Raw genomic sequence first — 27100 nt, 5'->3', positions numbered from 1 at the left:
AGCCGTGCGAGGACTTATTTTTTGCGTAACGAACTGTAGTTTTGATCAGTACCATTTTTAGGTGCATGCGACTTTTTGATCTCTTTTTATTCCATTTTTTGGGAGGTGAAGTGACCAAAGAATTGTGATTGTGGTTCGGTTTATTATTATTTTATTTTACGGCGTTCACCGTGCGGGATAAATAATGAAATAATTTTGTAGTTCAGGCCGTTACGGACGCGGCGATACCAATTATGTATAGTTTATTTGTTTGTTTATATATTTTTATTAATAATAAAGGACTGATAAGGGAAAAGGGGGGATTTTTACTTTTATTACTTTTAAATCTTTTATTTTCTAATTTTTACACATCTTTTTTTAACTTTTTTTTCACTTTATTACTTTGTCCCACTAGGGGACATGAGGGCAGGAGGCTCTGATCGCTATTCTAATACACTGCACTACATGCGTAGTGCAGTGTATTAGAACTGTCAGCTACTCACTGACAGCAAGCATAGTGGGTCCTGACGTTGTCAGGACCCACTAGGCTTCCGTCTATGGCATAGCCGGACGCCATTGTTTGGTGTCCGGTTGCCATAGTCACCATCGCCGGCCGCTATCGCGTAGCAGGCCGGCGATGGCAGCTTAACCCCTAAAAAGCCGCGATCTCTATAGAACGCGGCTTTTAAGGGGTTAATCAGCGGGGACACAGCGATCGGTCCCCGCTGTAGGAGCTGTGACAGCTGCTGAACAAGACAGCAGCGTGACAGCTCCTGTATGTGTCGGGAGGACGGCCGAAACGGCCGTTACTCCCGAGACGTACTATTACGGCATGGAGCGCGAACGATACAGCTGCCATGACGTAATAGTACGTCAAGGAGCGGGAAGGGGTTAAAGGGTTAATAGGAGAACAAAGATGGCAGACCTGGGGGCCTTCATTGGGTTGCCATAACAACCATCGACACTCGCCGGGGGGGGGGGGGGGCGAGATGGGCTGTCCGTGGGGGCTGTCACCTTTTTCTGACGCCTTACATGCCACGATCGCTATTGACCGCGGCTTCTCAGGGGTTAAACTGATGGAACCAAAGTGATCTGTGATTCCACCCGATGCAGTGAGGTGTAGGCTGTAACATACAGTTGACACCGGCTAAGTATGGTAAGTATGGAGCTCGCTCATCCCCTGAATGTGATCCATACCTCCCCTTAACGTTTGTCACGTGCATGTATGTGACAATGCATTAAGGGGTTAACCGCTTCCCGACCGCCCACTGTATATTCACGTCGGCACTTGCTGGGCTCTGTGCAGTGCCGACGTGAATTCACGGTGGGTGTTAAAAGCACGATCCGGGTGTCTCAGAGTAGCTCTGACACCCGGATCGCGCTGTTATCACCTACCCCTGTTCCCGGAGATATGATCGGGACCTGATTAGTTCAGGTCCCGGTCATGTGATCGCAGGGAAAGTGTGTTGTAGCAACGAACTGGAAAGTTTGTTGCTATAACAAACTGGAAAGTTTGTTGCTACAACAAACTTTCCCGGGGACCGATTGCAGGTTATAAGGCAGAACCGGGGGCCATATAACAGCCCCCGGGTCTGCCATGCACAGCAGCCTATGAGAACCAGCCGGATGCTGGTTCTCATAAGCTTCCTGTCAGTGTGACTCTCAGCGTCATACTGACAGTTTATAATACGTTACACTACCTAGGTAGTGTAATGTATTATAGCAGCGATCTGTGCTGCCAGGCTTCAAGTAAAACAAGTAACAAGTAAAAAATAAAGTAATAAAAAAGTTTTATAAAAGTGTAAAAACAAGTTATAAAAGTTACATAAAGAAATAATGCTTTTTTTCCTATAATAAGTCTTTTATTATAGGAAAAAAATGAAAATGTTAAAGAAAGTACACATATTTGGTATCACCGCGTTCGTAACGACCCAACCTATAAAACTATAATATTATTTTTCCCGCACGGTGAACACCGCAAAAAAAATAATTAAAAAACAATGTCACAATCACTTTTTTTTGGTCATCAACCCTCCCAAAATATAGAATAAAAAGTGATCAAAAAGTCGCATATACCCCAAAATAGTACCAATAAAAACTACAACCCGTCCCGCAAAAAACAAGCCCTTACACCGCTTTTTTGACGGAAAAATATAAAATTATGGCTCTCAGAATATGGTGACACAGAAAAATAAATAATTTTATCAAAGTGATTTTATTGCGCAATCGCCACAAAACATAAAAAACCTATATACATATGGTATCGCCGTAATCGTACCGACCCGCAGAATAACGTAAAATGTCATTTATACCGCACGGTGAATACTGTAAAAAAAAAAATACAAAAAACATTGTCAGAATTTATGTTTCTTTATCACTTTGCTTCCAAAAAAATCTAATAAAAAGTGATAAAAAAAAATCACATGTACCCTAAAATGATACTAATGAAAAGTACAGATTGTCCCGCAACAAATAAGCCCTCACACGGCTCCGTTGGAGAAAAAATAAAAAAGTTCTGGCTCTCAGAATATGGCGATGCAAAATGTGCAGAGTGTTCCAAAAGCGGATAGGATCAGGCGCCATTTATCAGTGTGACACCGGCCACATATCTGCGAATTATTATTTATGTATCCCATTATTATACCCTCTTATTATGCCCTGATGTACCCCGCACAGCTTACATATACCCCCACATCATAACTGAAATACCAGCAAAACCCCAAACAGAACAGTTACCAAGCAAAATCTGCGCTCCAAAAGCCAAATGGTGTTCCCTCCCTTCTGAGCCCCACAGCGTGCCCAAACACCAGCTTACGTCCACATATATGACATTTTATATCCGGGAGAACCCGCTCAACATTGTATGAGGTATTTGTCTTCAGTGGCACAAACTGGGCACAATATATTGTGCATTAAAATGGCATATCAGTGGAAAATTGTAATTTTCACTTTGCACCATCCGCTGCGCATTAACGCCTTGGCGCACCACGACTTAATAGAATGTCGTGGTGCGAGGGGTTATATATGGAGCGGGCTCACGCGCTGCGCCCGCTCCATATTCCGCAGCTGTCAGCTGTGTATTACAGCTGACACCCGGGACTAACGGACAGGAACAGCGATCGCGCTGTTACAGGAGCCTGTAAAATGACATTATACTGCAATACATCAGTATTGCAGTGTATTGTACCAGCGACCTAATGATCGCTCGTTCCAGTCCCCTAATGGGACTTTTGGGAGGTTTCCACTGTTTTGGTACCTCAGGGGCTTTGCATATGCGACATGACACCCGAAAACCAGTCCAGCTAAATTTGAGCTCCAAAAGCCAAATATTGTTCCTTCCCTCCTGAGTCCTGCCGTGGGTCCAAACAGCAGTTTATTACCACATATGGCGTATTGCTGTAATCAGGACAAATTGCTTTACAAATTTTGGGGTAATTTTTCTCCTTTATTCATTGTAAAAATTAAACATTTCTATGTTTTTTCAGAAAAAAGTAGATTTTCATTTTCACGGCCTAATTCCACTAAATTCAGCAAAAAAACTGTGGGGTCAAAATGCTAACTATACCCCTAGAACAATTCCTTGAGGGGTGTAGTCTTCAAAATGGGGTCAGTTTTGGGGGGATTCCACTGTTTTGTTTACTCCAGGGCGTTGCAAACGCAACATGGCACTGAAAACCAATCCAGCAAAATCTGCGCTTCAAAATCCAAATGGCGCTCCTTCCCTTCTGAGCTCTGCTGTGGGTCCAAACAGCAGTTTAGTACCACATATTGGCGTAATCGGGAGAAGTAGCTTTACAAGTTCTGGGGTGCTTTTTAATCTTTATTCCTTGCAAATATTATTTTTTTTAAATATTTTTTCAGAAAAAAAAGTAGATTTTCACTTTCACAGACAAACTCCAATAAATATAGCAGAAGACCTGTGGGGTCAAGATGCTAACTGTACCCCTAGATAAATTCCTTGAGGTGTGTAGTTTCCAAAACCGTCTCACTTTTGGGGGATTTCCACTGTTTTGGTACCACAAGACCTCTTCAAACCTGACATGGTGCCTAAAATATATTCTAAAAAAAGGAGGCCCCAAAATCCACTAGGTGCTGCTTTGCTTCTGAGGCCTGTTTTCAGTCGATTATCACACTAGAGCCACGTGTGGGATATTTCTAAAAACTGCAGAATCTGGGCAATAAATATTGAGTTGCATTTCTCGGGTAAAACCTTCTGTGTTACAGAATTTTTTTTATTACAAATGAATTTCAGCAAAAAAAATAAAATTTGTAAATTTCACCTCTACTTTGCTTTAATTCCTGTGAAGCGCCTAATGGGTTAAGAAACTTTCTGAATGCTATTTTTAATACTTTGAGGGGTGCAGTTTTTAATATGGGGTGATTTTTGGGGTATATCTAGTACATAAGGCCCTCAAAGCCACTTCAGAACTGAACTGGTCCCTGTAAAAATAGCCTTTTGAAATTTCCTTGAAAATGTGAGAAATTGCTGCTAAAGTTCTAAACGTTGTAACGTCCTAGAAAAATAAAATAATGTTCAAAAAACTATGCAAATATAAAGTAGACATATGGAATATATAAAATAGTAACTATTTTGTGTGGTATTGCTATGTGTTTTACAAGCAGATACATTTAAAATGAGAAAAATCATAATTTTTGCAAATTTTCTCTAAATTTTGGTATTTTTCACAAATAAGCAATGAATTTATTGACCAAATTTTTCCACTAACATAAAGTACAATATGTCATGAGAAAACAATCTCAGAATCGCTTGGATAGGCAAAAGCATTCCAGAGTTATTAACACATAAATTGACACATGTCAGATTTGAGAAAATGGGGCTGGTCATGAAGGTCAAAATGAGCTCAGTCCTGAAAGGGTTAAACACCCAATTTTAAAACTTGCGCCCCTCAAAGTATTCAAAACAGCATTTAGTAGGTTTGTTAACCCTTTAGGTGTTTCACAGGAATTAAAGCAATGTGGAGGTGAAATGTACAACTTTTTCGTAGATATTCACCTTAAAGGGAATGTGTCGCGAATTAAACCTCTTTTTTTTTTTTTTAAGTGTCGTTACTTATTGCTATTATATTTTTTACGTTTTTTGCTGTATTTTTTTTTTCTTCCATATGGTGGACAGTATTAAAAATTAAATAATAATTTGCCAAGTTTTCCTACGTTGGCCACCAGGGGGAGCTCTTCCCAGAATTACAGCAAGGTGAATAAGGCAAAGCAACCTGACTCACAGCTGCCGTAATGTGGGAGGGAATCTCACCCCCCCTCCCACAAGCCAGGAAAAGGTGTCTTCAAATTGCTAAGCAGTGTCCGGCAGCCATTTTGGGTGTGATTCTGCAGCTGGCAGAAGTTATAGGACACACCAAAAGGCTAAGGGTATGTCCACACGCTTACTAAACAAAGGGAAAACCGCTCCTGATTTTCAGCCATTTTTTTAAATCAAACTCACGTTTTTTACAGCCGTTTTTCTATAAAGTCAATTAAAAACGGCTCCAAAAATGTGCACTTCATTTTGGTGGGCGTCTTTTTACGTGCCGGTTTTGGAAAACTACCACGTAAAAAACGCCATGTCGGAACAGAACGCCGTATTTCCCATTGAAACCAATGGGCAGAAGCTTGTAGGCGTTCTGCTTCCGATTTTTCAGCTGAAAACACTGCGTGTGAACATACCCTTAGAAAGATGAAAGTAAAGTGAAGTGAATGACTTTTCAGTTGATCGGTTCACACGCCGCGTATTTTACACGTTTTTTTTTTTGCACACTTTAAGTGCCAAAAACCACATAACAAAAAATGCTTGATTACACTTGTTTTTGCGTGTTTGGGGGATTTGTGTGTGTGTGTGGGGGGGGGAGGGGGGTGCTCGCCGCTGATTCTTCAAAACAGCTGATAAGCGGCTATGAAGTATCAGCTGCGCCCGTGCACACTCCGCTCTGCCACACACACACACACACGGGAAAAGTCTTACAGGGGGTCGTCCAGGAAAACATGGGGCCACACCTGTCCTCAGGTCGTGTGTGTGGTTTTACAGCTCTGTCCTATTAACTTCAATGGAGGTGAACTGCAATACCAGACACAACCTGAGGACAGGTGCGGCACTGTGTCTCCAATCCGGACACCCCTTTCTGTCCTGAGATGACCCAACGGGGGAGGCGGGTGTCAGAGCCACCCACCGCCATCACTGCAGACAGAACCACACAACTACGGCATCAGGGAAGGGCTTGACAGATTTATAGTCACATGAACCCTATCTGATGAACCGGTAACCTAGGTCCAATCACATGACAGAGGGGGGATCACCAAAAACCCTGTGCACCCTCAGCCCGTCCATTCAGCCCTTTCCTGGTTATATCTGCTTCTGGGAAAGCTGGGTGACCACCATTACCCCCTCCTACTGGAGTGTGTTTGGGGATGTGACTAATGAACCTCTCACACTCCAGTAGGCGGGGTAATGGTGGTCATCCAGCTTTCCCAGACCCCTGAACGGTAAATCTCTCTAGTTGTGCTGAGACTGTTTGGGGATGTGACTAATGAACCTCTCAGTCTCAGCACAACTAGAGAGATTTATCGTTCAGGGGTCTGGGAAAGCTGGGTGACCACCATTACCCCTCCTACTGGAGTGTGTTTGGGGATGTGACTAATGCACCTCTCACACTCCAGTAGGAGGGGTAATGGTGGTCACCCAGCTTTCCCAGACCCCTAAACGGTAAATCTCTCTAGTTGTACTGAGACGGTTTGGGAATGTGACTAATGAACCTCTCAGTCTCAGCACAACTAGAGAGATTTCCCGTTCAGGGCTTTCCCGGGACAGTTACATCACGTGTCCTTTATACAGGGGGGGGCCCGTCGGGGGGGGGCGGTCAGGGGTCACGAGAGCGGCGGTCTGTGAGATAGAGAGTGAGACAGAGACACACACCTTACCTGCAGTGCAGCTGGTCTTCATGATAACGCCTGCTATCTCCCTGCAAACAGCTGCTCTGCTGTGTGACTTTGACCTGCCTCTGCGCAGTACAGAGACAGAGAGCAGAAGCAATAGACGGTAGCCGTTCATTGACTCCTATGCCCTGTAGCTGCCGTATTCCATCTCTGTATGTGTCGTTAATCGACACATACAGAGATGAAAAAAAAAATGGCAGCCCCCATAGAGAAGTAGAAGAAAGAAAAAAATAAAAAGTACAACACAAAAACACAAATAAATAAAATTTATTTTAAGGACATACTAAAAGCAATATTATATAAAAAAAAAAATTTCAAGACACCCGTCCTTTAAAGAGGCTCTGTCATCCTCTGCTTATGTGCCGACTATGCAGGTCTTGCTGGTTTTCATTATTGTGCTGAATTTGCTACCTTCTAATGTTGGTAATCTTGTTACTCACGTTTGGTTTTTTTTGTACTGGAAAAATCAAACTTTCAATAAAAACACAGTTGAAGAAAAAAAGAGGCTCTGTCACCACATTATAAGTGGCCTATCTTCTACATAATGTGATCAGCGCTGTAATGTAGATTACAGCAGTGTTTTTTATTTAGAAAAACAAATCAATTTTGAGTTATGACCTATTTTAGATTTGTGCTAATGACTTTCTTTTTTTTTCAACTCGTTTTATTAAAAGTAATTGTCAGAGTCAAACCATCACATACATCAGGATAACATTATACACTCAATATTACATATGTCAGAAGAATCAAAACATACAGAAGGAATACTCGCAGGTACCCATGATGTTAGACCGTGGTTCGCAGACCACATATACATAATACAGATTGATCAAATCATTCTATCAAAACTTTTAATCCTGTACATCACTATAGTATGAATATGCCCCCAGTTCGATATTCTGCACTAACTCACCCATCCTCCTTGTATGACATAAAACGAAGCACCTGGAAGTGTCCTCCTCCCGACCTCTTTACCCGCTCCCGCCCCCAGCTTGAATCAGAGCAGCTGATAGCCCTTGGACTGTACAGTGAGTGAGGTTCGATGAGCACCAACCATTCCAGATCAGATCAAATTTAGCCGGTTTCCTCCGGTGTTTATACACTATTTTCTCAAATGGAAGTATGTCATTGACTAATTTACGCCATTGCGCTACTGTCGGGGCCCTATCTGCCATCCATCTCATGGCCACCGCCTTCCTTGCCATGAATAGTGTTTCTCTGAGGAAAGTCCTCTCATATATCGACCATTGTTCCTCATTGAGCAGTCCCAGCAGACACACCTCCGGCCTACAATGTATCGTCCTCCCCAATACCGCTGTCAATAATGCAACCACCTCCTCCAAAAAGCTAAGAATCCAGTGACAACCCCATATTAGGTGAATAAAATCAGCTCGCATCTCTCCACACCTATGACATTGTGAGGACGCCATTCTTCCCATACGATGTAATCTTATGGGCGTCAAATAACATTGGTGGATAATGAACAGTTGCACTAATTTATTGTTTGCCGCTGGTGAAACCAGCAAATGTGAACCCTGAGCCTCCCTCCATTCCTCCGCTGTGAGTTGTGGAATTAGTGCACGCCACTTATCCTCAGCCACAAGGGGCTCCACTCGCATTTTAGCCTCCAGTAGCAAAGAATAAATTTGAGAAACGGCTCCACGTGCAGACGGCGTGTTCAACCTCACCACCAAATCACAGCTAGAGTACGTCACGGAGTTCAGTGGAAATTGTGCTAATAGAGCATGATGGAGTTGCATGCAATATAATTCATCCCCCGGTGGTATATTGAATGCTGCCGGAATCTCACTCACCGTCATGACCAGCCCGTCTTCCGTTAGCAATTGTGATAGAGCAGCTACCCCTCTAGAGGACCATTAACGTTTCCCCACCATCCCGTGCAAATGGGAAAAACTCTGATTATCCCACAGCGGACTCTCCGCCACCACCCCCACAACCCCCAGTAGCTCTTTAGCCTGTTGCCAGACTCGTCTGGCCAACTTATGCAAGGGTAACAGGGAGCGGTGTCTAAAATCATGCAGCTCCAATATTGGCCACAGGGTTTTCAAGCCCAACACCCTGGCTAGATGACACTCAGTATTAGTCGTTGGGGGGGGGAAGACCCAAGAAGTCAAGTACCTGAGCTGACCCGCCAAGTAATATAGAAAAACATCCGGTAACGCAGCCCCGGCCTCATCTTTAGATCTCTGTAGAATCGACAGCTTGAGTTTAGATCTCCCCCCCCCCCCATACAAACGGCGCGAACAGCGAGTTTATTATTTTAAAGAATCTTTTAGGCACCAACACATCCATATGCTCCAACACATACAAAAACTTCGGCAGTACTATCATCTTTAATAGATTCACGCGTCCTGCCACTGACAAAGGCAGACCTTTCCACACCTGTATTTTATCCCTTAGGTACGCGACCAAGGGCGCTACATTTAACCCATACGATCTAGAGCTATCCCTAGCAATGTTAATCCCCAAGTATTTGAACTCTGGTCTTACTGACAGTCCGCAGAACTGGGTGCCCCATCCACAGTTATCCTGCCTCAAAGGCATCAAATACGACTTGGACCAATTAATTAGTAACCCGGAATACGTTCCAAAAACGATAATGAGGGATATGGCCCTAGGAAGGGTGGCATTGGGGGCCATAAACAACGCCATGTCATCCGCATATAATCCTATCCGGTCCTCTCTGTCCCCTATTCTAATTCCCATATATGCGGGATCCCTCCTGATGTTAAGAGCCAGTGGTTCAATGGCCAATGCGAAAAGAAGTGGCGAAAGTGGGCACCCCTGCCTCGTGCCCCTATGGAGGCCAAAGGAAGGGAACAGGACCCCATTCACCAACACCTGCGCTCGTGGAGATTTATATAACAAGGAGACCCAATTAATGAATCCATCCCCAAACCCAAATCTTCGCAGCACTGCCAGCAAATAAGGCCATTCTACCGAGTCAAATGCCTTTGCCGCATCCAAACATGCCACAGCCCAGTCCTGCTGCTCCTCCCATCCAATCTGCGTCACCACCTGTACCCGTCTAATGTTCTCTGAGGTGGACTTGCCAGGCATAAAGCCACACTGGTCTGAGTGAATGATCTCCTTTATCACATTACATAGCCTGTCAGCAGTGAGATCGGTCTATATGACCCACATTCATCTGGATTTTTGCCTGGTTTCAGCAGTACAATAATGGTGGCGTCACACATGGATTCCGGAAGAGCAGAGCTCCGATAGCTATGCTCAAACTGGGCCAGCAATTGGGGGGCCAGCAGCTCCCCATACTGTAGATATACCTCAAGGGGGATACCATCCGGCCCTGAGGCTTTCCCCTTGGCCATAGACGCCATTCCCTCCAAGATCTCGTCTACCGTAAATGGAGCATCAAGCATTGCCACCCGCTCGGCTGACAATGTAGGAAACGATATTCCATCCAAATACTTCTCCATCTCATCCATCCTATAATCTACCTTTGAAGCATACAACTGATCATAAAACTGTGTGAATTGTTCGAGAACATCCCTCGAGGAGGTGTAGGTTCTATCGCCAGGCCCCACTATACCCATCACCGGGGGAGATCTAGAACTGTTCCGCACCATATGAGCCAGAATTTTACCCGATTGATTGCCCAATTCAAAATGAGACTGTTTGCTAAAGAATAGACTACGCGAAGTCTTATCCCTCAAGACTTGTAGATACTGTCTGCCCAAATCCAGCCAAGCATTCCGGTTAGCTGGTGTGGGATCCTGAACAAATGCCCCCTCCGCCTGTGAACATATATATGCTAAGTCCTCCTCCTGCAGGGCGGAAGCACGTTTTACATAGGATATGGCGGATCGGAGACATCCCCTCAAATAGGCTTTGAGGGTATCCCACACCAGCGACCGATTTTCCATCTGCTCATGTGCTTCTATAAATATTGATAGCTGATCCGGTATACGATCGCTTTGTTGAATGAGCTGAAGCCAAAACGGGTGAATTTTACCCATACCCCTTCTGCCTGCCTGTGGCCTTTTCAATGTTAGTAAGATCGGTCTGTGATCCGAGATCCGAGATCCCCCTCGGTAGATGATCCACAGAATCTACCTCCTGGAAAACCGCAGGCGATCCAAATATATAATCAATTCTGGACAGCGCATTGTATTGCGGGGTGTGGCATGTGTACTCTCTGATCCCTCTATGTGTCGCTCTCCACAGATCAATCCATCCCATTTCCTGTACAAGGAGACTTAACTGTGAGGGGCCTCCCATTCCCCTGAAATCTATCTATTCCAGGGTCCATAACCAAGTTGAGATCCCCCATCATAATCACCCGGGCCCCCGGGTATGCTGACACAAATCGGACAGCTTCCTGGATTATTGCCAGTGAAGCTGGTGGAGGATTATACACTCCCAAGATCACATATGGACATTCATCAAGAACCGCATGTAGAAAAATGTACCGCCCCTCTGGGTCCATGCTGGATTGTAGCAATTTCCAACGGAGCTCCACATGCACTAAGATGGCCACCCCTCTAGAGTACGAGGTGTGTGTGAGGCATGTCCCACCCACTGCACCTAGGGCTTACTCAAACTCCTTACAGTATCGGGTGTCATGTGCGTTTCCTGTAGACACGTTAAATGTGGACGCTGTCTCCGCACAGCATCAAATATCATATGCCTCTTTTCAGGAGACCCCATTCCCCGGACATTCCAGGACATTAACCGTAATCCTGCCATTTCGTACTGCTAACACATATTGGAGCACCGTAGCCCAGGATCCTATCCACAAGCTCCTGAGTGACAATTATCCCAACCCCGTCTGCAGTTCCCTCTATGTCTCGTAGGTGTACAATATTCATGCCAGTTTCTGCGGTAGTGTGAGTTGACTCAATATTCTTCATAACAACATCAAAAACATACATTGCTCAACAGGAACAAACCTTTGTAGCCAATACTCTAGGGGGTAGTGTCTACGGCTAGCGTATTTCTGCTGCAAACACACTATCTATATAGGTATAGCGTTTCTCCCGACCAGCAGCCCATCCACCAGATATTATAAAACATTTTAAAGCCTGACTCGTATTAACGGTCCCCCATCTCTCTTATTCAGAACACATAAGGAAGAGATTATGAGGACTAAACTGCCCAGCTTATAACACGGACCTCAGGCCCCCCATAGTAGGTTGCAGATAACATGTTACAGCATCACATCATTATCTTATAAGGATACTTTCCACTGGAACTTCTGTACTACACGCAATATGGGGTATCCATGAGTTCCATATATCGGCAATGACCTCCCAGCCTGCACAACCACAGCGATCAGCGTCGAGGAGATCGCCTATGCTTGCTTGTAAGCCATTCTTCAGCCTCAGTTGGATCCGTAAAAAATATGGCTCGATCTCCATCCACAACCCGCAATCTAGCCGGATAGGTCATTGAATATGGAATCTGCATGTCCCGGAGTCGGCGCTTGATAGGGACATATGACGCCCTTTGTCGCTGCAAATCAGGAGAAAAGTCCGGATATATGGACACAGATGCATTTTCAAATCGAATCCCTCCGGCCTTCCGAGCTTCCAACAGAACCGTGTCCCGATCTTTGCAATTCAACACCCGAGCAAGCAGTGGTCTTGGGGGAGCACCTGGAACTGGTAACCGTGCTGAAACCCTGTGCGCCCTTTCCACCGCATACGCCAACGAGGAGGCAGCTGGAAAGATCTCCTTCAGCCATCTTTACACGAATTCTCCAGGCCTCTGCCCCTCTGCCCTCTCCGGCAATCCCACAATGCGGAGGTTATTGCGGCGCGATCTATTTTCCAAATCGTCGGCTTTCTGGCGCCACAGATCAACTTTACGGTGCAAATCTTGAATAGCTGCCGGCATGCTAGCAGTAAGATCTTCCAAGGTGGAGATCCTGCCCTCCGTCTTCGTGACTCTCTCCCGCACATTTTGCAGATCCTGCCTCAATAGGCCCACGTCCACTCTCACCTCATCAATCTTAGCCGTCAGTGTCGTCCGTGTCTCAAGGATGGCTGTCAGCAGCTTATCCGATGCCTCCTGCAGCGCGATTCCTGCATCCTGTTCCGCGGGAGCATGGGTGGAAGTCCCAGCCACAGCTGCGGTCTGCACAGAAGAACTCCCGCCGGCGCCATCTTGGATCACCACGCGGGCATATGATTTCAGCTTTTCCGCCGCGTCCATCGCTTTAGGCGGGCTCATCTTTTTCCTGGAAGATATCCTTCCCTTCCTACGCAGCTGGTAAGGAATTTTGGCTAATTTCAAGGATTACAGCACCGTCAGGAGGATTTTAGACAGGATGCTGGCCCGGAGCGATCGCCACACACGTCCTCTCACATCAGCAGCTGGCCACGCCCCCCCCGCTAATGACTTTCCTAATGCCCAACTGGGCGTGTTTTTACTTTTTGACCAAGGGGGCGTTGTAAAGAGAAGCGTATGACGCTGACCAATCAGCGTCATATACTTATCTCCATTCATTTACTCAGCACATAGTGATCTTGCTAGATCATTGATGTGCAGTCACTTACTCACACATTAATGTTACTGAAGTGTCCTGAGAGTGAATAGACATCGCTTCCAGCCAGGACGCGCGATGTCTATCACAATCCAGACACTTCGGTAACGTTTATGTGGGACTTACAGCACAGCAAGCGTGATCTCGCGAGATCACGCTGTAAGCTGTCATTTACAGCATGATCTCGCGAGATCACGCTTGTGGTCATTATTTTGCTGTTTTTTTTATATACAACTTTTTTCAAATGTAATAGCAGTGTTTACTAGTTTCTTCTATTGACTAACAGAAGGATGTCTATACCCCATCCACCTCAAAGCTATAGTTTTCCTGGCAAAAAAAAATAATGTTCCTAAAAGGAAAATCCATGTGTTCTGGGGACATACAGCTACGACAAATAGGCTTAACAAGCAGACCTTTGGAGTCCTGGGTGCAGGAATCCTCAATATATATCAGTTAGTACATCCGATACTCCAAAACTATTGAATATGTGTACATTCCCAGGCCATATGCCAGAAGTCATATGCCGAAAAGGGGCACCCATAACAACTAGAATCAGATAACTTTCCCATTCTATATAAAAGTTGGGGCGATAAATAACCTTGTAGAAAATAAAGTTGGGTCATTCTATTGTTTACTGAATGGGATACGTGTAGTGGAGACTACAAGGCCTCCTTCCAGCCTTTTGACGTTAAAGTAAGAATTTGCATTTTCTATCCTCTACAGCAAGTGGTGTGGATGTAAGTTTGACGCCTAAGAGATGTGAATATAAGGCAGAGATCAGACCCCAGGGACCTAGAGAGCAGCTAATTTCTACAACAGTACAAGTTTATGAGAGTAAAGATTTGGCTTTTCAAGTACAGCCCATGAAGTGGAAGTTTCTAAGTAATATGCCAAGTAGAATTTAGCATTCCCAGGGGAGAGCGAGTCTACCCATCAATTAAGAAATAGTTGCCCCGCCAGAAAGTATAAATAGAAATCAGATAGAGAGCTGTTGCACCTAATGTTCTTGGTCTCAATTTGTGTCTGGAATTGCCCCAAATAAATGTGTTAAGTATGGATTGAAGATAGGAGAAAAAATACTTAGGAATTGGGCCTGCTACATGTTCAGCCTTTTTAGGTTGATACGGCCTGGCACCAACAATTGCGACGAGCTCCAGAGTTTACATCTAGGCGTAGTGTGCTCTAGAAAGGGGTATATATTATTTGCACGCGACTTGTACGGGTCTTTAGTAGTATAAATTCATTATTTTAAGATTATGAAGTGTGGACGGCCAGTCAGAGTCCCAAGTAGACATAAGGGCCAACTTGTCCCAGTTAAATACATATGCCTGACAAGCTCAAACTGCTCAAGAATAGAAATAGCTGTAGGCAATGTCGCCTCAGAGATTGTTATAAGCCAAATTAAATCAAAATATAAGCAGACTCTATCTCCTATAGCCACGCCTTAAAAAATAGCATCTTGTCTAATACCGAGTAAATAACATTGCCCTACTTGACATAACTCACTTAACAATTTATGGGGTCTGTGGCGCAAGCTGGGCACAACATATTGGGCACTAAAATGGAATATCCATGGAAAAACTTAAATTTTTCCCTTGGCACCATCTGCTGCGCATTCATTTCTTGAAAACACTTGTGGGTGATAAATGCCTTAAAGGGTGTAGCTTACAAAATGGGGTCACTTCTCGGGGTTTGACTGTGCTGGTACCTCAGAGTAATGCGATATATTGCCCGAACAACAATCCAGCAAAATCTGCGTTCCAAGAGCCAAATGGCACTTCTTCCCTTTTGTGCCCTGCCGTGAGCCCATATAGCAGGTTATGGTCGCATATGATGGTTGTAGTTTTTCTCCTACTACCCCTTGTATAAATGAAAAATTATGAGCTAAAACGACATATGATTTTAAAATGTTTTATTTTCTAATAAAATCTATGAAACACATTTGGTGTCAAAATGCTCACTAAACCCCTATATAACGCCCTGAGGGTAGTTTCCAAAATGGGTATTTTTGCGGGAGTTTCTCATGTTTTGGCACCGAAAGGCCTCTGCAAGCCTATAATAGTATCTGTAAAAATAAAAGTAAGCCCCCAAAATCCACAGGGAGGCCTGTGTTAGTCAAGTTACACACTAGGGCCACATATGGGATGTTACTAAAAATTACAGAATCTGGGTAATAAAAATTGAGTTTCTTTTTCCTTTTAATACTTGCTGTGTAAGGCCTCATGCACATGACCGTATTTTTTCCCACCCGTAAATACTGGCGTAAATACGGGTCCGGTGTCACACGTATTCCACCCGTTTTGCACCAGTATTTACGAACCCGTGCTCGTAAATATGGGTCCGGTGTCACACGTATTCCACCCGTATTTACGAGCACGTTTTTGGCGGCAAAATAGCACTGCACTAATCGGCAGCCCCTTCTCTCTATCAGTGCAGGATAGAGAGAAGGGACAGCCTTTTCTGTAATAAAAGTTAAAGAAATTCATACTTACCCGGCCGTTGTCTTGGTGACGCGTCCCTCTCTTCACATCCAGCCCGACATCCCTGGATGACGCGGCAGTCCATGTGACCGCTGCAGCCTGTGATTGACCTGTGATTGGCTGCAGCGATCACATGGCCTGAAACGTCATCCAGGACGTCGGGCCGGATGTCGAGAGGGACGCGTCACCAAGGCAACGTGCGGGAGACCGGACTGGAGGAAGCAGGAAGTTGCCGGTAAGTATGAACGTCTTTTATTTTTATTTTTACAGGTTTATACTGATCGGTAGTCACTGTCCAGGGTGCTGAAAGAGTTACTGCCGATCAGTTAACTCTTTCAGCTCCCTGGACAGTGACTATTTACTGACGTCGCTTAGCAACGCTGCCGTAATGACGGGTGCACACATGTAGCCACCCGTTATTACGAGAGCTCCATAGACTTCTATGGACTGTCCGTGCCGTTATTACGGCCAGAAATAGGACATGTTCTATCTTTTTTAACGGAACGGGCACCTTCCCGTGAGAAAACGGGAAGGCACCCGTCGCCAATAGAAGTCTATGAGCCCGTTATTACGGGTCGTGATTACGACCCGTAATAACGGGAGTTTTTACGGTCGTGTGCATGAGGCCTAAGGCCCTGTTCACACAGTTTTTTTGACGCGGAAACCACGTCGGAACACGCGCCAAAAAACGTCTGAAAACGCCTCCCATTGATTTCAAGAACCGGCTTGCGGGAAAATGAAGCGACATGCCCTATCTTCGAGCGTTTACGTCTCTGAGCTCCCATTGATATCAATGGGAGGCAGAGAACGCGTTTTTCACTGCGTTTTTGCTCGCGGCGCTCAATGGCCGCGGGTGAAAAGTGTGGCAAACAGCGTGCATGCAAAAAAAAAACTCTGTGTGAACAGGGCCTTACAGAATATATATTTTTTTTAAAAGAGGCTCTGTCACCACATTATAAGTGCCCTATCTTCTACATAATGTGATCGGCGCTGTAATGTAGATTACAGCAGTGGTTTTTCATTCTCAAAGGTGTGGAATGCCTAGCGTCCTTTGACATTATTTATCTTGGTGTCTTTGAGGCTGCCGATTCCCCCCATAACTTGTTATGTGATGAGATGTGAATAATATTGTTCTGACAATTGCATACGCCTCCTAATAAATGTGCTGCATCTTTCAGCCGAACGTGCGCCATCCATTCGCTCCTTCCTATCGGACATACTGTAAAATAAAAAGTATACTCACCTCACCACTCCTCTTCTCCCCACTGGGTCCCCTCAGGCTCCCCTCTAGCTTGCTGTGGCTCCGAGAAGTGTCAGGGCCTTATACGCAACGCAGCACTCAAAGTCCTGACGCAGCCTCCAGTCATGATACTGTAAGGCCCTGTTCACGCTGAGTTTTTTTGCTGTGGAAACCAAAGCAAAAAAAGTGGCAAAAAACGGCCGAAATTGACTCCCATTGATTTCAATGGGAGGTGGAGGCGTTTTCTTACCGCGAGCAAAAAAAAAAAAAAAAAAAGCGACATGCCATATCTTGAGGCGTTTTTTTTTTGCCATGATTTTTTACGTGTTTTTCCGCAAAAAACGCTTGCCGTTATTACATCTTTCTGTTGAAAAGATAGCTAAAAAAAAAAGCCTAAAAAAAAAGCGCCAAAGAAATGCAGCAAAAAAAGCGTGTGGTGCAAAACCACTTAAAAAAACCGGAGCTGATTTTTCCAGGCAGTTTTCTGCCTGCATAAAACTCTGTGTAAACATATTCTAAGAGCTGCAGCATGCTGAGGGAGCCTGAGGGAACCTGGAAGGGAGAAGATGAGCAGTGAGGTGAGCATCCATATATATATTTTTTTATATAAATTGTCCAATGGGGGGTAGTCGGATACCTTGCTACACCTCAGAGTGAACTCTACGCCAGTTACAAGCTAGCATAGATTTCCACTATATTTTACTCCAGTTTTCTGGAGTGAATTAAAATAAAGTTGTCATGCTGCTGTGGCCCTGTCCCTTTTGGGAAGCAACGTCACCGTTTCGCAAAATAGATGAGGATGGCTATAAGAGGCCAAAAGTATTTGAACCCTTTTGTGACTTATTTACGTCAGAAAAACTGGCGTAGAAAGGTTTATAAATTCCCCTCTATATGTGCTCATGCTTTAATAGGCCACATTCACACATGAGTTTATTGGAGATTTTCAGTCTGTTCCCTACCAAAAAGCTAACTGAAATGCTGCAGATTTGCAAACTCACAGTATGATCTATTCTTCTGAAGATTCCCCATAAAAATGCCGCAAATTTTGCTTATTGTATTAAAATGTGTGACATTCATGATCCACATATAAATAAATGCAGATTTTTCGGACAACACTACAAAAAAGAATCAACGGCATATATACATTATAGTAACGATATTGCAGTGCAGATCCGAGTAGGATTTGTTTATGAATGTCATAGAATATAAAACCCACTGAAAAATTCAGGTATAAAAACGTTATTCAAGGTCAATAAAACCAGCACCTTACCTGCTTCCTGAAGTCCCCATGTTTTGCTGATCGCTTTTCCAGCCAGTCTGCACGAATGTCATCTAGATAATTCTTCATTCGATTTTTTAAGGACTCATATTGCCAGATTGCAGCAGCTCCAAATGAACAACCTGAAAACTGACCATAGTCTTTAGTAGTTTGTTAATCCTCTGCATACTGACAATGTAATTCCTTATTCTACATCCAAAGGTGCACATTAGATTAATCTTGATTGAACCCGCCGATTTTGGAGTGACTGGATGAACATCTAATGTGTATGGGGGTGTCATGGCTCTCCCCTGAAAGCAGATGTTAGGGCAGAAAAAGGATCGGGCATATTGGATTCAACATGCCGCCTTCTTTGTCCTCATGGAGGTAAGCTACCCCCAGAGGTGTCTGGCAGTTGTTTATTCCTCCCTCTCCACTTAGAACACATGAACACTCTGCCGAACCAAGTGTGCATATGTATAAGGGGTAGGGATGAATAGCTATCAGATAACGGTTCGTTCTAAGACGTATAGACACCTTAAAGGCTATGTACACCCTTGAAAACAATTTTTTTTTTATATATAAAAATGTGTATCAGCGTGATTGGTGCAACTTTGTAATTACTTTTATTTCAAAAATTATTTTTACTATTTCAGATACAGCTGCCTTGTATCCTGTATACAGAGCTGCTGTATGGTGCGCTGAGACCTGAATCAGTCAGGTCAGCGGGACTGACGGGTTCAGTGACAGCGGGTCCTGCGTGTCTCTGACATTCAGGATGCACCTATTATCGATCGCATCCAAGTTCATAACTGAGATGTGATTGATAACAGCTCGATCCTGCATGACCCGCTGACACTGAACCCACCAGTGTCACTGACCTGACTGATACTGGTTTCAGCGCAAGATACAGGTGACCTGTATACAGGATACAAAGCAGCTGTATCTCAAAAAGTGAAAGTAATTTTTAATAAAAAGTCATTACAAAGTTGAACCAATCACACACATTTTTATAAAAAATTTAAAAAAAAATCCCAAGCCTTTAACTATGTGTGTACAGATCTATCGATCTATAAATAAATTCCAACGGCAAAGGTTGGAAAAGCAAATATACACCTAAATGTTATCTTAAAGGGATGCTCCACCCAAAACTTTCCCATGTGTTGCATTAAGGAATTCCATGTGTCAGTCTTTTACGTGTTCTTTTTCTTGCTGCTTCTATCACTAAATATCACACTGCATAGCGACAGTCTGAATTACTTTTGTGACATGCTTTTTTACTTGAGTCTATGAAGATCTGTGTGTCATTCATACAGGCACCAGAACTTACTGTGTGACATTAGATTAATAGCATAGCATAGAGTAAAAGAAAGCAGGACTACAGAGAAGTGAAATGCACATAAAAGAAGTGCAGAGCTAAATTGGCAAAAAGGTTGTTGGATGCAGTGACGGAAAGTTGTATTTCTGCTGGAGGTCTTCTTTAGGGTATGTTCACACAGAGGAATTCTGCGGTGGAATGGGAGTTGGACGCTTTTTCCCGCTAGCCGATTATTTCAGCTAGCGGGAAAAAGAGGCGTCCTGTTCGATCTTCGGGCGGATTCCGCCCGAATCTCCCATTGATTTCCTAGGGAGGGAGGAATCTTGCGGCCATCGGCAGTAATAGTTCCACAGCGGATTATGCAGTGGGACCAACTATGCAAAATCCGCCGTGCGAACAAGCCCTTACAGTAGTGGTTTGCCAGTAAACAATACCTCGTTTTGGTGTGGTGATATAACAAAACTTTGTGGAGCACATTTTGGGTGTTCATTTTGAATTGTCCATGCACACAAGTACATATAAGAGTTTATACTTTTATTTTAGTCATGTAATGTAACGAACAACTTCGTTTGCGTCACAGATTACTTGGAATAATAGAGAGGAAATAAAAGATTTTGTGAGAAGAGAGAAATGACGGCAGGTAAGCGACACTTGAAAATATAACAAATAATCAAGGAGGACCTGGCGCGTTTATGCATTATATGGTCAGCCATTCATTTCAATGGCCAGCAGATAATGCTACATTTCCGTTGCAGCAAGCGTCAGCAATTAGAGAAGACACGCGGCGATCAGCTGATGGCTGGAACGGCTTCGTTTTAAAAAGAGTTCTTTGAAGCGTTTGTGTGCCTTTGTTATTTTGCATTGCTTATTTAATTTCCAAGACCAGCTTTCCTTGACATGCATGTCGGCTCGAAACTCAGCGTGTATTCCTTGTATAGATTGCTGTTTTACTGCTTTAGCCTGTTTCCTTCCCTTGATCATAAGGACATGGCTGTGCAAGCTGTGACGCAGCCCTGAAGTCTCATCAGGTATATAGAACATGCTGTGAAAGGAAAACTGGTCTGACAACAAATGCCTCTACAGTGCTCAGGAGTAGATTGCACAAGGAGGGAATAATACATGACAGCATGATCAGGCTACACACAGTTTGGTTTGTAGTCTGTAGACAAGAAAAAAAACACCCTTTAAAGGGGTATTCCCATCGTACGAAGTGATGGCATATCACTAGGATATGCCATCTCTTTATGATAGCAAGGGTCCAAAGTATAGGGCAACCACTGATCATAAGAATGTTAGGACTGTAGCCCTAATTTAGTGATGGGTACTCTTCACAGTTTTTGCTTGCAGTGATGTGCCAGAAACTCGATGTTCAGGGAACCACAGAACTGCCCCATGCAAGTAAATAGGGCCTGCTGCCATTGCTTAATCAGCGCTGCGGCCCCTCCTTTCAGAAGAATGAGTGGGGTTCCTGAGGTCAAACCCCGAGCGATCAAAAAGTGATGGCAAATACTAGCTATATGCCATCACTTTAGAAAATGGCAACTGTTCTGCCATTGCATATCCACAGGATTTGATGACCTTCAACTTCATGGCTGTACAAAATTCAATGGTCATGAGAATAACGGCCCCTCGATTGGAGATGCAGATCATCAGTTGCGAGACCTGACATCGCACAAAATAGCGGCACATAAATATTTAGCAAGAGATATTTGAAATGTCTTACTCAAAAAAAAAACCCTTATAAATAAATAGGAACAAAGGAAGTTTTTGTGTGACAGTCTGGTGAATAATGTAACACACATACCCCAATAGTGAAAAGAAATGGTTTGTAAAGCTTTTTCAGTATGCTGGCACGAGAAAAGACAGGAGGTTCTGCAATGGAATTTCTTGCCCCATTGTTACCACAAACGTTAGCTTCAACACTTTCAGTCTTTTTTGAAACATTTCTGAACCAACTCTTCTGTTCAATAAGAATCCTATAAATGAAAAAATGGCAAGGCTGTTAGCAGAGTACGTGCAGTTGGCTATATGGTTAATTCTAAATAAATCAGCTTTTTATTTTCTCTCCACAGTTCTAATAAAGCTGGGGCTATTTTGGGCTAAAACGTCCCAATGTTTTTCAGCCACATTTGTGGTCACAGCAAAATCACACCTGAAAATAAGACAATGGAACTCAAGTAATTTATAAAAAATATAAAATCTATAGTCAAATATAAAAACACAACAAATACAACGGTGTTTTAGTAGTTGGCATTTTTTATACCATTTTGTAGTTGGTGGTGGTTTTTTTCCCAAACACACCATACTCTGTGCATAACATTTTTTGGGTGTTTTTCCCCAAAGTCTTTTCTTTAGGACTTAAACACAGAAAAAGAGCATGTGCAAAACAACAGTAAATAAACAACGCCAGAAAAAACGCCAGATAAAAAAAGCACGTTACATTTTAATAACGCTGACGTCTTTAGAAGCAGTTTAAATTGTCAGAAAAAAAAATGTCTGTCTGAAAGAGGCCTAAAAAGAAGAATGTGTCAGAGAAGAAAAACGAAAACAAGGAAAGTGAAAAGCACATGTATGGGTATGTTCACATGGCCTATTTTCAGCCGTTTTTCGTGCCGTGAACCCTCCAAACATCTGCCCATTGATTTCAATGGGAAAAACTGCGTTTCGTTCTGACAAGGCGTTTTTTTACGCGTCCATTTGAAAAAAGGCACGTAATAAAACGCCCCATAAAGAGAAGTGCATGTACTTCTTGAGCCGTTTTTGGAGAAGTTTTTCATTGGGTGAATAGAAAAACAGATCCAAAAATGGGCGTAAAAAACGCATCAAAGAACGTTTGATGCTTAAAAAATGGTGGAAAATCAGAGTGTGTTTTCCTTTGAAAACAGATCCGTATTTTACAGCCGTTTTTTGTTTAGCGTGAGAACATACCCTAAGGGATACGACAGAATAAAACATAAGGAAAGGCACACATGGGCAAGAAATTAAGTAGTACTAAACAGTGCAGATTAGAAATAGAAAATAATGTAAAGGAACTCCAGGGCTATGTCATGACTAGTTAAGAGAACAGGATGTGCAAAAATTGAGAGAAGACAAACATACATATTCGTACCTTCGTCCGTGACACAATCTGGTCCTTGTACAAGAGCTGACTATCCAGCAAGCGGAGTTCATTTTGGCCATGAATAACCAGAAGATTTAAATTCTGTTTATTGCAATCATACCACATATATCTGAAATAGAGCAAAGAGGTCACATTTATTACAGATACACAACTTAGGTCCTTTTACACTACGTTTAACGGTCTCCAGTAAGAGCTGCCGACGTATACGTTAAACAGAGGCTGTGACGGATGGCTAAAAGTGGCATCTATCACCTATAGACTATAATGGTATCCGTTTAACAGATACGTCATAAATTCTAATAACCCTTTTCATGACATATCAGTTAAACGGATACCATTATAGACTATGGGTGACAAATACCAGTTAGGCCCTGTTCACACGGCAGAATTTATGTGGCGGTACCCGCCGCAAAATTCCTTCTCCCATTCATTTCAATGGGAGTCAGACGCTTATTTATCCCGCTAGCTGATTTTTTTTCAGCTAGCAGGAAAAAGAAGCGCCGTTCTCAATCTTCAGGCGGATTCCACCCGAGCCTCCCAATGAAGTTAATGGGAGAAGGAATCATCCTGCCAACGGAAGTAATAATAGCGCAGCGGTTTTTGCTTAGGGGTCCGCCATGCAAAGTCTGCCGTGTGAACTGACCCTTCGGCATCTGTTTCACACATCCGTCACCTATAGGCTATAATGGCATCCATTAAACAGGAACGTTAAGAATAGATATTGAAAAGTCCATGACATGTACATTAAACAGATGCCTGTGACAGATGGCATACAGTGACATACATCACCTATATAGGCTACCACGTTAAAAAAACGTATACGTTGAGCATATACTTTTATAAAGTCTGTATAGTTTTTTTACAGCCGTTTTTGGAGCTGTTTTTCTATAGAGTCAATGAAAAACGGCTCCAAAAACGACTCAAGAAGTGACATGCACTTCTTTTTCGCGGCCGTTTTTAAAAACGGCCGCGTAAAAAACGGCCCGTCGGAACAGATTGCCGTTTTTCAAATTGAAATCAACAGGCAGATGTTTGGAGGCGTTCTGCTTAACATTTTTCGGCCGTTTACGGCCCGAAAATAGGCCGTGTGAACATACCCTAATACATACGCCTTAGAGGTTCTGTCTTGTTTAATTAATGCATTGTGAGTTAAAGGGGTTGTCCAACTTCTGACAACTGATGACCTATCCACCGTATAGGTCATCAGTATGTCATCGGTGCCGGTCCAACACCCGGACCCCGCACTGATAAGCTGCTACGGTGGCCTGCGGGCATCAGATGTTGTGGCACATAATGCGATGGACGGAGCCCGGAAGCAGTTTGCTTCGTACATAGCATAGAGGACATGCTGCAGAACTGCAGGTCTGCTCCTATTCACTTGAATAGGAGCAGAACTGCAGTACTGCAACTCGGCCGCTATTCCGTGTCCAGAGCCAACTGCTTCCGGCATGTACGTCCGATGCACGGAGCCACCGAACCAGCTGATCTGTGCAGGGCCCAGGTGTCGGACCTCCGCAGATCATGTACTGATGACCTATCCAGTGGCTAGGTCATCAGTTGTCAGAAGCTGGAAAACCCCTTTAACTGACCAGAAATTTCCCCTGCAGTATTAGGGTACAGTCTCACATAGCAGCCGCGATATGCTTGAAAACCATGCGTTCGTGCTGTTGCGCGGATTATTTAAAAAGTTATTAATGGCTGCGCGGTTTTGCAATTAAAACTGCTGTTTACCTAACAATCGTACGGCCATTGAAGGTCTATTAATTAACCCTGGGTTAATGTAGTTAGGGGCAGTAGAAAGGGGTCAAAGACAAGGAAGGCCGATCCGGTTTCTGGCATTCCAAGCAAAATTGCCAGGTTGGGTGATGATGCGAGGGTGTCAGTCTCAGAAAAGGCAGCCCTAGTGGATACTGATCTCCCTAACAGCCGGGAGAACAGCCCAGCTAGTAGTCGGCGGGATGGTAATGCAGGTAAGCCAAGACAATTGATAGTTGTAGGGGATTCTATAATCAGGAAGACGGATAGAATAATTTGTCGCCAAGACCGCCTCAACCGAATGGTTTGCTGTCTCCCTGGTGCCAGGGTTCGGCATGTGGTGGAACGGGTGGACAAATTGCTGGGAGGGGCTGGTGATGATCCAGCTGTTGTGGTCCATGTCGGTACCAACGACAGAATAAATGGTAGGTGGAGGAGCCTTAAGAATAATTTTAAAGAACTAGGCTACAAGCTGAAGGGAAGGACCTCCAAGGTTGTATTCTCAGGAATACTGCCTGTGCCATGCGCATCACAGGAAAGACAGCGGGAGCTCAGGGAGTTAAATGCATGGCTTAAGTCTTGGTGTAGAGGAGAAGGATTTGGGTTCCTAGAGCACTGGGCTGACTTTTCATTGGGGTACAAACTGTATTCTGCAGATGATTTGCACCTAAATGGAAGGGGGTCCGCTGTGCTGGGGGAGAGAATTCTAGCTGGGGTGGCGGAGTGTTTAAACTAGGGCTGAGGAGGGAGGCCAATGTAGGAAATAAAGGGGTAGTTAGGTTAGAGAGGGGTCAGACTATATTGGTGGGGGGAGAAACAGACGGTGGGGAGAGGACTAGGCAACAAGATAAGGAGATCCTTTCGTTACAAAACAGCAGTGAAAATAAAAAGGCCCAAATGTCAAATAATCACATTTCTGATAGTGAAAGTGAAACATTTAAAGGCAAGTTAAAGTGTATGTTCACAAATGCCAGAAGTCTAGCAAGCAAAATGGGGGAGCTGGAGGCCTTAATACTGGAAGAAGATATAGTTGGTGTTGCTGAAACATGGCTGGACTCTTCACATGACTGGGCTGTAAATCTACAGGGTTTTACACTGTTTCGGAAAGACAGGGCAAATAGGAAAGGTGGTGGTGTATGTCTGTATGTGAGAAGCGATATGAAGGTGAGTGTAAATGAGACATTAGAGGGTGAAGACTGTGAGGAGGTTGAAACCTTGTGGGTGGAATTACAAAGGGAAGTAAACACTGAAAAAATTACTTTTGGTGTAATCTATAGACCCCCCAATATAACTGAAGAGATAGAAGGTCAAATATATAAACAAATGGAGCGGGCTGCACAGGCGGGTACTGTAGTGATAATGGGAGATTTTAATTATCGGGATATTAATTGGTGTCATGGTTCGGCTTCAACTGCAAAGGGGAGACATTTCCTCAACCTGTTGCAGGAAAATTTTATGTGCCAGTTTGTGGAAGACCCGACTAGAGGTGAAGCTCTGTTGGATCTGGTAATTTCTAATAATGCAGAGCTTGTTGGGAATGTCAATGTTCGTGAAAACCTCGGTAACAGTGATCACAATATAGTTACATTTTACCTATACTGTAAAAAACAAAAACGCAGGCTGGGAGGGCAAAAACATTTAATTTTAAGAAAGCCAATTTCCCCAGGATGAGGGCGGCAATTCAGGATATAGACTGGGAAGAACTAATCTCAAATAATGGGACAAATGATAAATGGGAGATTTTCAAATCTACTTTGGGTAATTATAGTGCAAAATGTTTTTCCTACAGGTAACAAGTATAAACGACTAAAATTAAACCCCACATGGCTTACACATTCTGTGAAAGGGGCAATACACGACAAAAAAAGGGCATTTAAAAAATACAAATCTGAGGGTACATCTGCAGCCTTTGTAAAATATAAAGAGCTTAATAAAATCTGTAAAAATGTAATAAAATCAGCAAAAATACAAAACGAAAGGCAGGTGGCCAAGGATAGTAAAACAAATCCTAAAAAATTCTTCAAGCATATAAATGCAAAAAAAGCCCAGGTCTGAACATGTAGGACCCTTAGATAGTGGTAATGGGGAGTTGGTCACAGGGGATCAAGAGAAGGCAGAGTTACTAAATGGGTTCTTCCGCTCTGTATATACAACAGAAGAAGGAGCAGCTGATGTAGCCGCTGCCGGTGCTGTTAATATATCAGTTGATATACTGAATTGGATGAATGTAGATATGGTCCAAGCTAAATTAAATAAAATAAATGTACACAAGGCCCCGGGACCAGATGGGTTACACCCTAGAGTTCTTAAAGAGCTTAGTTCAGTTATTTCTGTCCCCCTCTTCATAATATTTAGAGAGTCTCTCATGAGTGGTATAGTGCCAAGGGACTGGCGCAGGGCAAATGTGGTGCCTATTTTCAAAAAGGGCTCTAGGTCTACGCCGGGTAATTATAGACCAGTAAGCTTAACATCAATTGTGGG

The 27100-nt window shown here is 43.6% G+C and overlaps 1 protein-coding gene across 2 annotated transcripts in view; it reads right to left on the bottom strand.

The window, feature by feature from the left end:
• The window catches only part of PARL (presenilin associated rhomboid like), a 133297-nt gene extending 110383 nt beyond the window's left edge, over positions 1 to 22914 (bottom strand). The window contains exons 1-3 of one of the 2 annotated variants that reach the window (XM_075853539.1): positions 22853 to 22914; positions 21548 to 21719; positions 18438 to 18575 (exon numbers count right to left, since the gene is read on the bottom strand). In XM_075853539.1, coding sequence (XP_075709654.1) covers positions 18438 to 18575; positions 21548 to 21719; positions 22853 to 22914 — 372 coding nt within the window. Of the gene's footprint in view, positions 1 to 18437; positions 18576 to 21547; positions 21720 to 22852 lie in introns of those variants that run through there. The other variant, XM_075853540.1, reaches the window with a different exon arrangement.
• Positions 22915 to 27100: the final 4186 nt, after the last annotated feature.

Source organism: Rhinoderma darwinii, chromosome 2 (genome assembly GCF_050947455.1).
Source record: "Rhinoderma darwinii isolate aRhiDar2 chromosome 2, aRhiDar2.hap1, whole genome shotgun sequence".
NCBI lineage: Eukaryota > Metazoa > Chordata > Amphibia > Anura > Rhinodermatidae > Rhinoderma > Rhinoderma darwinii.
The sequence above is the reverse complement of the archived record's forward strand: the minus strand, read 5'-3'. Positions and strand labels throughout refer to the sequence as shown.